This window comes from Protopterus annectens, chromosome 3.part0 (genome assembly GCF_019279795.1).
Source record: "Protopterus annectens isolate FY-2018-M chromosome 3.part0, PAN1.0, whole genome shotgun sequence".
NCBI lineage: Eukaryota > Metazoa > Chordata > Ceratodontiformes > Protopteridae > Protopterus > Protopterus annectens.
The window spans coordinates 1,363,489,139-1,363,503,272 of NC_056731.1; the positions used below are offsets into that span (position 1 = coordinate 1,363,489,139).

General features: G+C 40.9%; 1 protein-coding gene across 1 annotated transcript in view; it reads left to right on the top strand.

Annotated features, from left to right (window-relative positions):
* Positions 1 to 14,134, top strand: part of PDE7A (phosphodiesterase 7A) — a 1,297,734-nt gene that overhangs the window by 609,513 nt on the left and 674,087 nt on the right. The window contains exon 6 of the mRNA XM_044065847.1: positions 5,300 to 5,431. Within this exon, the coding sequence (XP_043921782.1) occupies positions 5,300 to 5,431 (132 nt within the window). The remainder of the gene's footprint in view (positions 1 to 5,299; positions 5,432 to 14,134) is intronic.

Consider the following 14,134-nt stretch of genomic DNA (forward strand, 5'->3'; position numbering starts at 1 on the left):
GTCACCATTGCTCATTGGATCTTTCAGTGCATAGGTCTGATGTATTCAGCCAAAGGATTTTTCTCTGCCAGGTCAAGTTAAGGAGCATTCTACTAGGTCTATGGCTACATCAGCTGCCTTTTGGGTTCAGAGTTTATTTAGATGATATTCGATCTGCGGCTACCTGGGCATCGTCGCATACTTCCATCTCCCATTACAAGCTGGATCTTCTATCCAGAAGCAGGGCATCCTTTGCCTCTGTTGTGCTCCGGAATATCCTTCCATGAGGGTCTCCCAGGTTTTTTGTAGCTGGGGACTCTGTTCCACAGGTTGAAGAGCAAATGAAAACAACGACTTCAGATAAAGAAGTTATGTACCCACCATAACATTCCATCTGAGTTGTTGCTTTTCATTTGTCTTTAACTGTCCCTCCCTCCCCCCCCCCCCCGCCTTACGTGGGCTGTGTGGTTGACTGACTGGAAGAGACATAGCCTTTACTTTGGCATAACCTGCTCTTCTGTGTGGTACTCCATTTGTATGTTTTGCCAAGGGGTATGGTATTGTGTCAGGTTGGGATGCTATGGTTGGCAGCAAACTCGATCTGAGGGGAGGAAGGAGACAGGGGCATTATGGATAGGGGAGGAGCTTGGATCCAATGCTGGAAAATACGACCGAGTCAGATCCGTGTCCCACAGGTTGAAGACAAATGAAAAGCAACAATTCAGATGGAACATTATGGTGAGTACATAACTTCTTTTTTCAACCTAATTTTACCTCCTTCTATTCTGCTTCTTATTTCTGAGGACCTTAATAAGCTTACTTTTGTAATCTTCCCAGTGAAAGGCCTCGTCCTAGCCGTTGGTCAAAGTTTTCAAGAACTATTGATAACATTTTCTGTATACTCTCCTTTAAATTTCCTTAAGAAGCAAAAAAAAAGGTTAAGCCTCCATCCACTACTCACCTAGGGCCCTTCTGTGGATAATGAGCAAGAGACGAGGGGAGTTGTCTGAGAAGGGACATAGGTAGTGTGTGGAAACCTGAATGTTTGTAGGCCTAATCTTTTAAGCAAAGATTTTATCGGTATTTGAACAGGATTTATAATGGGCCAAAATACATATGAATCCCTGAGGATAAAAATTTAGACAGATGTCTAGGTCAACCATCCCTTTCGCTGTTTCTGTCCACCCTAGATCCCTAAGGCTGGGATTGCTATTGCAAGCCTGCCAGCATTCACTCTAGAATGATCTATGAATGTATTCCAGTCTTCTTCCCAGGTTACTACTACTCCTGGGGATGCACACACTCCTTCAGAAATGAAGCAGGCACCAAAGTTAGAGTCCAAGGGGGGAAGATGTGCGACAACAATGGTGCAGAGCATCCCCTCCACTTTGCACTTTTAACACGCATATCTACCCCAGTTGTCTGTCTTGGTATCCAAAACAGTAAGATCTTGACTGTCCTTGAAAAGTATCGCCACTCCTTTTTGGTCTCCCCTCTGGGTAAGCTGAAAACAGCCCCAGTCTAAAACACTCTATTGAACTGTAGAATTTCTTTCTTACTGAGGTAAGTTTCTTGCAGGCATATTGTATCTGATATCATTTTCTTAAAATAGTTTGTCCCTTTTAAACGGAGTAGACAGGTTACATCCCTTGCCCCCAGTGGTTATCATGCTTAACCTCCCTTGGAGAGTATCATAAAAAATGAAAACGCCCTATCATGGGAATGGTACATCCACATCTTCTGAACCTTATCATTCAGCACTGGAGAGAAACAATTAAGTTTACTGCTTTCAATTGCTAAAAATAGTTCAGACTTAAAAGAAGTGAAGAGAACAATTGTAAAATTCACAACTCTGTACAAAAAGGTATATAGACCTAAGTGTCCAAATAAATTTTCCAAGGAGAAGGAATACAGCCTCTTCATATGGAGATGGAGAGAGATAACTACTGCCACTGCCGTACTGGAGTGTACTAGCGAAAGAGAAAAGCAAAAAGAAAAATCAAAATAGGGAAGTTCTCTAACCTTTCCCACGCATTCAAACTTATAAAGTGTTAAAGTGCATCTGTCATTTTTTACCCCCTTATGAGAGTGAGTCCAGCATCTCTTTCAAAGAACCCAGCTCACCTGTCCCAAACTAGAGACTATACTGCACATGCTATGGCCCCAAATTTATGAGTTTCCTAGCAGGTCCCTACCACTCAAATATTTCAGCTGATTTGTGTTTATTCCTCAGAGAACCAGGCAGTTGTATGGACTAAAAGACCACACATCAGTAAGCCCATTAGCATCCAACACCCTGTGACCTCATTTTGCATTATTCTAGACATGTGCCTTCACCAGCTAAACCACTTAGAGCCACTTTCATAGGTAACATATTGATCTCGCCATCCACTGACAAGTACCATCACCTCCCCTGTCTTCATACTTTAAAGTGTGTTCCACATTAGCCAGAATGGCACTGTATCTTTAACCTCCACTCTGCACCTCCAGTGCATAATCAGGAGGGGAGGGCATAGCAAAAGCAGGGTGATGCCACCCAGTAATTAACTACAGGTTTGCTGACAGGAGAAGAGCGCGCACACACAAAAAATAAATAAAAACGTAAAAACAGATTTGTCCGGAACACAATAATAAGCATTTTCTTTTGATAACAAACACAAAGCTACCCATTGCCTAAAATCCAGAAGTAGAACCGTTGAACAATACAATGAGAGTCTATATCAACGGGGGGTGAACTAGTTCTCACAATGCTGTGTCTATCTAGCAAGCTACTGCAGCATTCTCGGCTGACCCATCTTCATGCCTGTTATGAACTTGACCCCTTTTCCTGGAAACATCTGTGGGGGTAGGAGGGAAAAGAGTGGAGTGGGGTTGGCGACCATCTTGAAGCATCTCCCTCATCCAGTGTTGATGGCTGTGTATGAAAGGAAGCACCACCTGGTGAGGAATTCTTTAAATTTCTTATGCATTTTCCCCAGTGTGAAAGCTGTAACCAATCTTGAAGGCAAAAACACCCTTGGAATGACTTTAATTTCCAGATTTACTCCTTATCCATCAAATCGCCAGACAGAAAGCAACCTATCACTTCTGGTGCCAGCTAAGTAGCTGTGGTCACAAAATACTCTTCCTCTCCATGGTGATATTGCTTGGCTTCCATAATGAAGACAGAATTCATTCTTTAAAATTATGAGAATCAAGCCTGACCAAGATCGGCCTGAGCATGCGCTGTCCCAAAGATTGTGGAAGGAAGAGTCTGTGCTCCCTCACAATTTGGGATGTGTCCACTGACAGGATGGCCCATTCAGTTAATTTTTTGGCCATATACTCCACACAATCCCTGTCCTCTTGGTCAACCTGTAATAGCTTTGGCGAGTTCATGCCTTGCCTCAGAGTCCACCAGACTTGTTCAAATATCTGCTAACATGACGTCTAGGTCTGTCGTATGGTCTGAGTGACTGGATAATGCCTCTTCAGTCTTGTCCAGTCTGTCCTTATTTTTCTATACATGTCCTGTTAATGTTGAGTTGATCTTCTGTAATTCAGATAATATAGAAGCAAACTTTGCTTCCATTGAGGAGGAATTCTGTGAGTTCATAACTGACTGCTCTGCAACTTTTGCTTTGCAGGACCCCTTAATGGGTTAGTCACACAACAAATTTCCTGCTTGTCACCACAGCTGGAAGCAACAGTCTTCTTTTAATTAATTTTTTTTTTCTGCAGGACATAGAATCAACCAAATGCACTACACTAAAGACATGTTGGAGGTGGGAAGGGATGTAGCAGTCTCTTGGCACTGCTGTGAATTAACATACTTCCAAGTGTGGGAATGGGAGAACCTGCACCCCACCTCTGTCTTAAGTAGAAGTCTCTCTCTCTGAATTTGATGATTATGCCTCATGACATTTGTGATATGTTTGTTTGCTGCATGTTTATCACTATATATAGATATATATATGTATAGATAGATAGATGTATATGTGTATATATATATATAGATAGATAGATGTATATGTGTATATATATATATATATATATATATATATATATATATATATATATATATATATATGGGTTCCTATGAATACGTCGACAGCCGAAACATCGACACTTACCTCATCGACACCACAGCATCGACCGTTCAGAACATCGACAATCCAGGTAAGCGATTTTCCCCCTTACAGGACCCATGGTAGCACTTAGGACCCATGGTAGCGACTGTTGAGAATTTGCGTTGTCCATAGCGTCGTACTAGCGAAACAAGTGCTACCATGGGTCCTGTAAGGGGGAAAATCGCTTACCTGGATTGTCGATGTTCTGAACGGTCAATGCTGTGGTGTCGATGAGGTAAGTGTCGATGTTTCGGCTGTTGACGTATTCATAGGAACCCATATATATATATATATATATATATATATATATATATATATATATATTCCCCCTCCCATTTATTTTGCTTTGGTTTACCAGGTTAGTCTGACTAAGTTTAGTCAAAAAAAACCCTTTTCAGTGGAGACTGAACTGGATTTTAAAAAAGTAGGTGCTATTACGTATATTAGTTGCATTACTTTTCACTTCTTTGTTGCCCTAGTTTTTCAAATTTAAGTGTATTTTTGTTTTTAAATTTTGTTTTGAATATTACTCTGCTTCCATGTATTCTGCTTGGGCATGCCCACTGAAAGAATGAGGACAGTAATTCCGATCAACAGAACTGTGAAATATGTAAGTGTGTTGGAGGAATATGTACTTACTCTGAAATTGTTATCTTGGAGTGTTTCCTTTTCTCCAAGATAACGGCTAGTATAAGCAGTAGGGTTTGGGGGGGGGGGCACAGCTGCAGAAATGCTTTAAATGTGTAACAGTGAGTTTTGAAATTTGCAGTTTTTTTAATATAATTTGAGTTACTTTGGTGATGCATGAGGGCTCACTGTATCACGTCTTGCACTTCTGATAGGAAGTGTCTGTTTTGTTGTGTATGCCGTGAAATTTTGTACTTAATTTGTTCCTGCATTTTTTTTTCTTAATTTTTCTGCAATCTTTTTTATTTGCTTGTTATAGTATTTAGTTATGTCATAGTTTTTTTGCTAAGTAGACATCTTTTCTTTGTGGGCTTCTGCTTAAAGTGGACTTTGCTCATTTGGACTTCCCTGATTAACACACGCATAATGAGTAAAATGAGAGTCACACTGCATGAATGTGGATACTGGGAATCATTTAAGTGCTGAGAAATTGAAATGTTGCGACTATACTTGCACATTGTTGCACATATTCAACTAAATTATTAGTAGTATTTGTTTTTTATTTATTTCTTTTGCTTTTCAAGCTTGCCAGGTCCATGACTCAGTGGGATGTGTTGCTGGGTTTGTTAGCAGCTGCTACACATGATTTGGACCACCCAGGTGTGAATCAGCCTTTCCTTATTAAAACTAAACATTATTTAGCAACTTTATACAAGGTATGACCATTATCATTTTTATTACTCATCAGAAATTGTGTTTTAGATTGTTCTGTTTATGAAATTTCAGTATTCCTCTTTTGACAGTTTTTAGTCTTTTGGCCATCCTTGATGCTGACTTATTGTGGCAACATGTTACAAAAAGGTGGTGATTTGTGGTGCACTGGTGGGTAAGGATGAGACCCAGACATAAGCTAGCTGTAATAATATTTCACAATACATGTACAGTTAAGACCCATTAATGATGTGTCATGTTCCCATACATGCATGCTCACACACAAGGTTTCTCTGGCTTCACATCTGAGCACCGTGGCGCCATAGACAGAAGTTAGTCATTTTAGAAGTATTTATTTTTCAACAAAATTGGGCTCCTGAGGCTAAAAGACAAGTGACTTGTCCTTTTGGAAAAGATATGTCAGCTTGACAGGCAACTTAAGTGACACACAAAGTTTAATGTTGCTCTTTCATGTTACTCAAACAAAGCATAACATTTGAATTTGTACTGTGTGGTATTTGGCAAGGTTACAGAATTTAGTCATCAAAAGTTGACTGTGGTGAAGCAAAGGAGATTGAAAGCAGCCCCCTGAAGAACTTTCCTGGGTCTAGTCATGCTCAACATGTTTGTTACTGACAGTAGTAAGGCAGACCAAGCCTGGTTATGAGTCTGCATATTACGAGACGTTTGTAGTACCATTGGCAGGAAATAGACCTAAGTATACAGAAGGACATAATGGAGTGTTAAGTCTTACAGTTAAAATTCAATGAGAATGTCTACAATTATTTAAGTAAAAAGCTCCTTTGCCTTAGGACTGTTAGTGTAGCAACATTTTTGTGATGCCATGCCAGTAAAATTTCAATTACTATTCATGAGGACACAAAAAAAGTGTTTTATTATTCATTAGGACACAAGGAAAGCATTTGTTACTGGACCAGTAGCATTTTACTGTTTGATGTTCGTGGGGATATCGGTAGCCTTTTACTGCGTAATTTTTGTCACTCATCTCATTTGTCTGAGTGTTGTGTTTTCTTTTATTTTGTTAACTGTCTTACCTCTAGAAGATACCATTTTTTAAGTTCTGCCATTAGTAGGCTTTTTCTTCAAGGGAGGGGCACTGTAATGGTAAACTATGGCATTTGGACTTAACTCGGCAGGATTTCATTGCTACAGCCATTCTCTTCTATTTCATTCCTGATCACAGGCCTGTGGTGATTTATGCTTATGTAAGTACTGGCATGAGTTTCTTACATAAACAGCACCGGCATGTGCGCACATCATTTTTTGCAAGAGTTTCTCATATAAACAGCACTGGCATGTGTGTACATATTTTTTTCTACCAGTTCAAAACCATTAGTATGTCAGCTACATTTTTCTTTTGTAACTGTGTTCATTGGCCATTACACCTAATTATAGCTTCCCCCTCCCTATCGTGTTAAAGTATACCTTGATTTACGAAATCTACACAGAAATTTTTTCATTTGGAGGGCATGTGATATAAAGTCTACTTCGGAAAACATGCAGTGCATGAAACTTCATATTTGTTTTTCTGGGGGATGGACTATGATATTGAAACCTCTGAGCATTTAAATGTAATAAAGCTACAAGTTATGTATTTAATCAAAAGAAATAAAAAAAAAAAATACCAGTGGTAACAAAAAAGAAGCAAAAATAAAGTCTGTTTACACTTCTGAACTAAAAATGGGAGGAAAAAAACGGAAGAGAAACAGATGCAGAAAAGCCTATACAACGAAGCCATTATCTATTGTCTCACTTTTGACACATTTCTCTTCTTCGATTCATAAACCAGCCACAAAGATGACAAAAAAGTTGTTGCCTACAGTGGTACTAGGCACTTATGAAATTAACCAGCTGTATAAGATATAGGTACCATCATTAGAGCTTACAGGTGCATGATTTGATAACACTCATACAAGATCTGGACTGTCAGACTGTAGAAATGCTTAAATGTATGTTTAAACTGATACTCCGAAGGATGTGATGAAAGTGCAGTTGTGTAAATAAACTTACCATAACAGTAGATGTTTGAATGATCATTGTTGCAGTAGCCTAAGTTGTATGGGATATATCCTGCTAAGGATATAACACCTGGAGAGCTTCCAAAGCATCAGGGCAACTCCCAAACCCTTAGCATGAGCTCAGATAAGTAAAAGTCAGGTTTCAGAACCAAGCCTTTCAGAGCTTTCATGTGAGCAGAGAGAGATGGAGGCTAAAGTCATGACAAAGACAATGCTAAGAAAACAAAAATACATGTCCAATAGACAAAGGAGATAGAGGGGGCAGCTACTGTAGCAATGATCATTTGAACATCTGCTGTTATGACAAGTGTATGTACATAGTTGTACTGTATTCTTTATACTGATCAGTGCTAAAGTAGCCTACGCTGTATGGGTAAATTATCATAGCTTAGATAAAAAAGGAGGAGGGTTAGGAATGAAAAACATCCAAGAGCCTCTGGAGAAAGGTCCTAGCAAAGTCTGTTATAAACCTGAATAATAAATCTAATTTATTGTACTCAGAAGACCAAGTAGTTGGTTCTAGAAACTTCTAGAATCTCACCCTTTTCAAAAAGCTGCAGAAGAAGCCAAGGCCCTGGAGATTGAGCCATGACTCTGGCGGAAATAGTTTTGTTGTGGTAGAAGTAGCAAAACGTAAAGCTAGATACAACCATTTGGAAATAAGCTAAAGAGACAGCAGTCATCCTTATTTCTTACCTTCACAAGAAAAGAAAAACTGAAAACAAGTTCCGAAAGATCGTGTTCTGTCAAGACAGTACCTGAGTTGTCTGTCGATGTCCAAGGCAAGAAGTATCATAATTTCTTACTTTTAGGTTCAGGAAAGAAGGCAGGGAGATGTATTCATAGTTAAGTTTAATGTAGACTTGGAAACTACGTTAAGCATAAAAGAAGGTTTATCACTTAAATCACCCTTTTCTTTGTGGAAAATGAGAGGAGGTTGCCCCCCTCCCCCAAGTGCTAACAAATCAGATACTTTTCTTGCAGAGCTCAGAGCAAAAAATTAGATTACATTCCAATTTGAGAACCACAAGTCAACCTGATTAGCTGGGTCATATGGAGCAAGAGTTACAAATTCTGACAATAATAATAACCTAAGGAAGAGCCACCTGTAATTCATGAGGCCTTTTTAGAAATGCCCCTTTCAAAAACCTTTACATATGAGCGTGTTTTAAAAGAGGGGGCTCCATAGGCTGACGTGCTGAAATGGCAAACTGATAAACCTTGACTGAAGAGTAAGACAAGCCATAGGATAGTAACTCATGCAAATAGTGTAAAACCAGATGACGCTATCCAAAAAAGTGTGCTGGTTCTATTGTTGGCACCAACAAGCCAACCTTTTCTGTTTACTAATAAATGAGTAGCAGATTTTCTTGTCTCCATTAATACCTGATGCATATCCTTATAAAGAGGTGCATTAAAGGTAATAATGCCGGTAATCCAGGTAGTCATTTATAGTTGTTTATGTTCGGGATGTAGCAAACACCCTTGGTGCCATGTGAGTAAATCCACTCTTTGAGGAAGTTTCTGGCAGTTGCCCTGGCCATATCTATAAGAAGGGAGAAAGAATGTTGCCTAGGCCAGAAGGGAGTCACCACTATGTTCTTTGGTGATTCCTTGTAAATCTTCAGAAGATCCGTGGAAATTAATGGAAAAGATGTGTTGTTTAGAGAGGAAAGCAAAATGATCTATTTGAGGTGTTTCCCACCATACCTCTCAACCTCTTAGAGCAAGAAATCTAAACAAAGCCATAAACAAAAGTGGGACAAAGGCCCAAAAATAGGGACAATTTTTAAATATTGCTCTTATGAACTTAGAAAGATGATAGAATAACAGGTTTTGCATTAGCATGAATTTTCTGAAGGTTATGAAGTCTGAAACTCAAATATCTGTCATTATTTTCTAACTTCAGTCTTTATTCGCCACTGATTTCCAGAAAACCACAATTTTAAGAAAAACTGACCAAAAATATGAGGCAAAAATCTGGACATTCTGGGAAAATCTGTACAGTTGAGAGTTATGTTTCCCACAGATTAAATCTTGGAAGACCCTCTGTTTACATTTCAATAGCAAATTTCAAGACAAATTTTGAGAGAAAAGTCGCTAAGGACTCAAAAGACAATCATAAGGCCTTCTTTAGCTATGTTAGAAACCTGGGAGGAAACTCCCAGATATGCTCAGAATTAGTTCAAAATGATGTAAAAATCACTGAACCTACAGACATTGCCAACATACTGGCTGACAGGTTCAGTGCAAACTTCTCCCCCCCCCCCCCAAAAGGAGAGATATCTATACCAGAGGATTGTAGACCCCCAAACATCTCTAACGCTCAGGTGAGAACTGCTCTCTCCAAGGCGAAAAACACAGCATCCATGGGAGACCAGATGGTGTCCCCGGTTGTGTGCTCCACGAACTCAATGAGGAATTAAACCCGCAGTTAGGACAGCTGTTTAATCTTAGTCTCACCTCAGGGTACGTACCCAAGGAGTGGCATACGGCAACTGTGGTCCCACTTCACAAAGGCGGTGCCTCCACCGACCCTGGAAATTACCGTCCCATCAGCTTGACAAGCCTGATCTGCAAAGCTATGGAGAGGATCATAATGGAACTCATAAATAAAGACATAGGGGACTTGCAGACTTTGGATCCAACCCAGTTTGGCTTTGTCAAAGGCAGATCATGCCTTTTAAACTTGGTTGACTTTTTCGAAACAGTCACCAAGGCCATTGATGAGAGAAAGGCAGTCCACACAGCCTACCTCGACCTGGCAAAGGCTTTCGACACAATACCCCACTCAGGTATCATTGAAAAACTCATCAGCTTAAATGTAAACCCATACGTCACAAGATGGGTTGCAAACTGGCTAAGTGACAGAACCCACAGGGTCAGAGTTGCTGGCGCCATGTCAGACTCAAAGCCTGTCACAAGTGGTGTCCCGCAGGGCTCAGTCCTGGGCCCACTCTTGTTCGGCATCTACTTCTCAGAAGTACAAGCAAACACAGGAGGGTTATGGCTGACAAAGTTTGCAGATGACTGCAAACTGGGCGCCATAGTCGAGAACACATCTGACACAGATATCCTTCAGAAGGGTCTTATAGAAACGGATAACTGGTGCCAGAGCCATGGCCTAAAGTTAAACACCAAAAAATGCATAGTCATACCCTTCGGGAAAAACAAGGTTACCCCTAGCTACCATATAGGTGGCAATCCACTAAGCACAGAAGAGGTTATCAGGGATCTGGGGACCCAGGTTGACAGTAACCTTTCGTTTGACACTCACGTTGCCAAAGTAGTTAGGAAGACCTTCTACATTGCCCACCTGATCATGAAGGGATTCACTTCTAGATCAAGGGAGGTCATCGTCCCCCTGTACTCATCACTCATCAGACCAATGATTGAGTACAATGCCCCATTTGGAATGTATCTGACCCGACACCTGCAGCAACTGGAAAGGCCCCAAAAGTTCCTCACCAAAAGGATAAAGGGTCTCAAAAATATGTCTTATGCTGCCCGACTGAAGGAACTCCAGCTCTATTCAGTCACTTACCGCTTGCTCAGAGGTGACCTGTGCCTGACATACAAGGCCATGTCCAACCCGGATTTGATGAACATGCTTCACCTCAAAAAATCTAGATCCCTCAGAACTACAAGAGCGGGAGACTTAAACCTTGACACGGTTATTAATAGGACGTGCTGGAGGGACAGATTCATCACCCAGAGACTCCCTATGCTGTGGAACAAAATCCCGGTACATGTGAGGCAGAGCACCTCGCTGGCTTTGTTCAAGAGAAATCTTGACCAATGGATGGGAGATCGCAGATATACCCCAGGGATTACCTCAGTGTCACTGCTTGACAGAGGCACAGCAAAATAATGGGCATAGTATCCTTCAAACTAAAGGGGTGGCGAAAGCCGCAAAACTCTGGGCTAGGCTTATAAATGCCCTTGGGCAGATAGCCTAGTATGAACCTGTGAACCTATAATAGGGAGGATTTGTTCTGGTCCTGCTTAGCTGGTCTGCCAGACACTTCTGCTGTGACTGAAAGATAAATGCGTGTAGAGAGAGATTATTACTGAAAAACCATATCCCAGGCTACATGGCTAGTCTGTAAAGACAAGTCCCCCCTTGTCAGCACATGTACCGCATCATGTTTATCTTTGAATCAAAGACCCTGTATTTTTATTTCCAAAGCCACTGCTCCCCAAGCAGTACTCAGAAATGTCTGTAGTGACTGACTGCTGGAGCAAGTGGGAAGAATGGAAGACATGAATTTTGGGCTATTTTGTGTCTGCCGCATATAATATCCATTAGAACAAGTCCTAAAATTGGAATTTAAAAGGGAAAAGGATAATGATAATTCTTGGACCTAAAAGCCTTCAGGTGCCGTTGTATCTTTTTGATGCAGAGTTTTGCAAAAGGTATTATGAATATCACAGATGTCTTGATACACAAAATCCTGAGGAATTTCTATGCAGAGACAGATGTCTATGTGAAAAAAAAACAGAAAATAGATCCAAATGCAGATGTATGTTAATCTGGGAGAGAAAAGCTGTTTAAACTGAGGTGTCTAGCAATCACCCCATAAAAAATGCTGTGAGGAGATGGACTGAATCTGCTCCTTAGTTCATATGCGTATAGGTGTGTATTATGCTAACAAACACAATAGTCTTTTTAAGCAGCTATGTATCCCAAATCTCTGACAAGTTCTCGTACCCTTCATAAGTGTAAGCAGGGGGCTGGGAGATGATCCATTTATTTATAGGGTGCCCGTGTCTATTAGAGACATAGAAGCCAAGCCAGAGATTAATTTCCTGTTTCCCATCCAGTTGTCCAAGTTGCACTTGAATTGGGTTAGGGAGGAACTCTGCTTCACATGGATGGGGGAGCCTGTTCTAGAGAAAGGGTAGTGTCAGGGATAAATACCTGTCTTTCCAGCATGTCGTGTTTATATCGCAGACAATGCTCAAGTCTTCTGAATGGGTAATTCTGGTGCTGTTTGTTTTGCATATATGCAGGAGGTCCATCAGAGTGGGGTCTGGCAATGCCATGTGTGCCAGGCATAGATCTCCCCTCAACAGCCTGTAGGAGACTGAATACAGTGATAGCGCCTTGAGGTAGTCTGCACAGGACATGTTACTTATGCCATGTATCCTTTTAGTGAGGAACCTCTGTGGACATTCCTTTTATTGTACATAACAAATGGGGCATTATACTCAATGATAGGTGTGATGAATGCTGAATACAATGGATCAGTGACCTCCATGGACCTAGGTACCTCACCTTTGTTTATAAGTTGCACAACATAGAATGATTTCCTCACTACTGTAGGCACATGATGGTCAAAGGCTAGATTAATGTCTGTGCATATCCCCAAGCCCCTCACTACAGGATCAGCTGTTTGGGATGTATTGTGAACATGATAGTTAACCTGGGGTGGATGACTTCCCAAAGGACACTATTATGCATTTCTTGGCATTTAGTTTTAGTCCATGGCTCTGACACCAGTTATTTGTGTCAGCCCTTCATGGAGAACATTTGTCAGTGGAGGATTCTATGACTGCTCCTAATTTGCAATCTTCTGCATATTTAGTCAGCCAGAGGTCCTTGACATTGCCTTTGAATTCAGAGTAGTAAATGCCGAAAAGGAGCGGTCCTGGGACTGATCCCTGAGGGACTCTGCTTGTCATTGACCTTTTTGTAGAGGAGGACTCCCCAACTCTCACTTCCTGGATCCTGTTTGTGAGCCAGCTGGCTATACACCGAGTGACATAAAAGTTTATACGTAATCTCTTGAATTTGGAAACAGTGCTTGAGTGTGGGGTATTGTGTCACATAAGGTAGGAAGTGTGAACCATTTTACCTTCGCCCATTGCTTTGGTGACCTTCTCAAAAAGTCCACCAGATTAAGTAGTCATGACCTGCCCTTGATGAAACCACTCTAGGTTGGGTCTAGTGTCTGAAAGGTTTCCTATTTCATTATTGATCATTCCCCTGCCAATTCTTTCCGTGACTTTGCATGTGAGACTTCTGGGTCTCTAGTTAGGCTCTGTAGATGGCCCACCTTTGTGCAGAGGGGTGACTGTTATTCTCCACTTGTAAGGCACAAAGCCTGTTTGGAAGCTACAGTTAAATAGCAATTCCAGAGGGCCTAATAGGTGATGTTTCATGCTTTTTAGAAAACATCCTGGCATATTGCCTAGGCCCATTGATAGTGTTCTTGGCCTTAGAGAGAGTATTGAGGACTTATTCCCTAGTGATAGTAGGGGCTATTATATTTGATGACATTTCCTGAGGGGAGGTAGAGGGGTAAAATTAGAGCTGACTTTTGTTGGCCAGTAGATTTGCTTGATTTTCTGACTCCGTATAGGTGGCTCCATTAACAATGAGCTCTGCACACAGTTGTGTGTTGCCTTTCAGGTTGCAAACATATTTAAAGAATGCTTTGTGTTTGTCCTTGTCCTGGGAAGCCAAATTGACCTCTAATCTGGCTTTGCTAGACTTTAATTATCCTCTGAGCAGTTTGTTTAGTTTAATGAGAGTGCTTTTATCCTACTGAGTGCCCTCCCAATTTCTGCCTTCATTGTATTCCTTCTATTATACAGCCTCTTGACGATGTAATTCCGCCAAGGTGGCTTGTTTTTGGAGTTAGTTCTGTACTTCTTCCTGGTGGA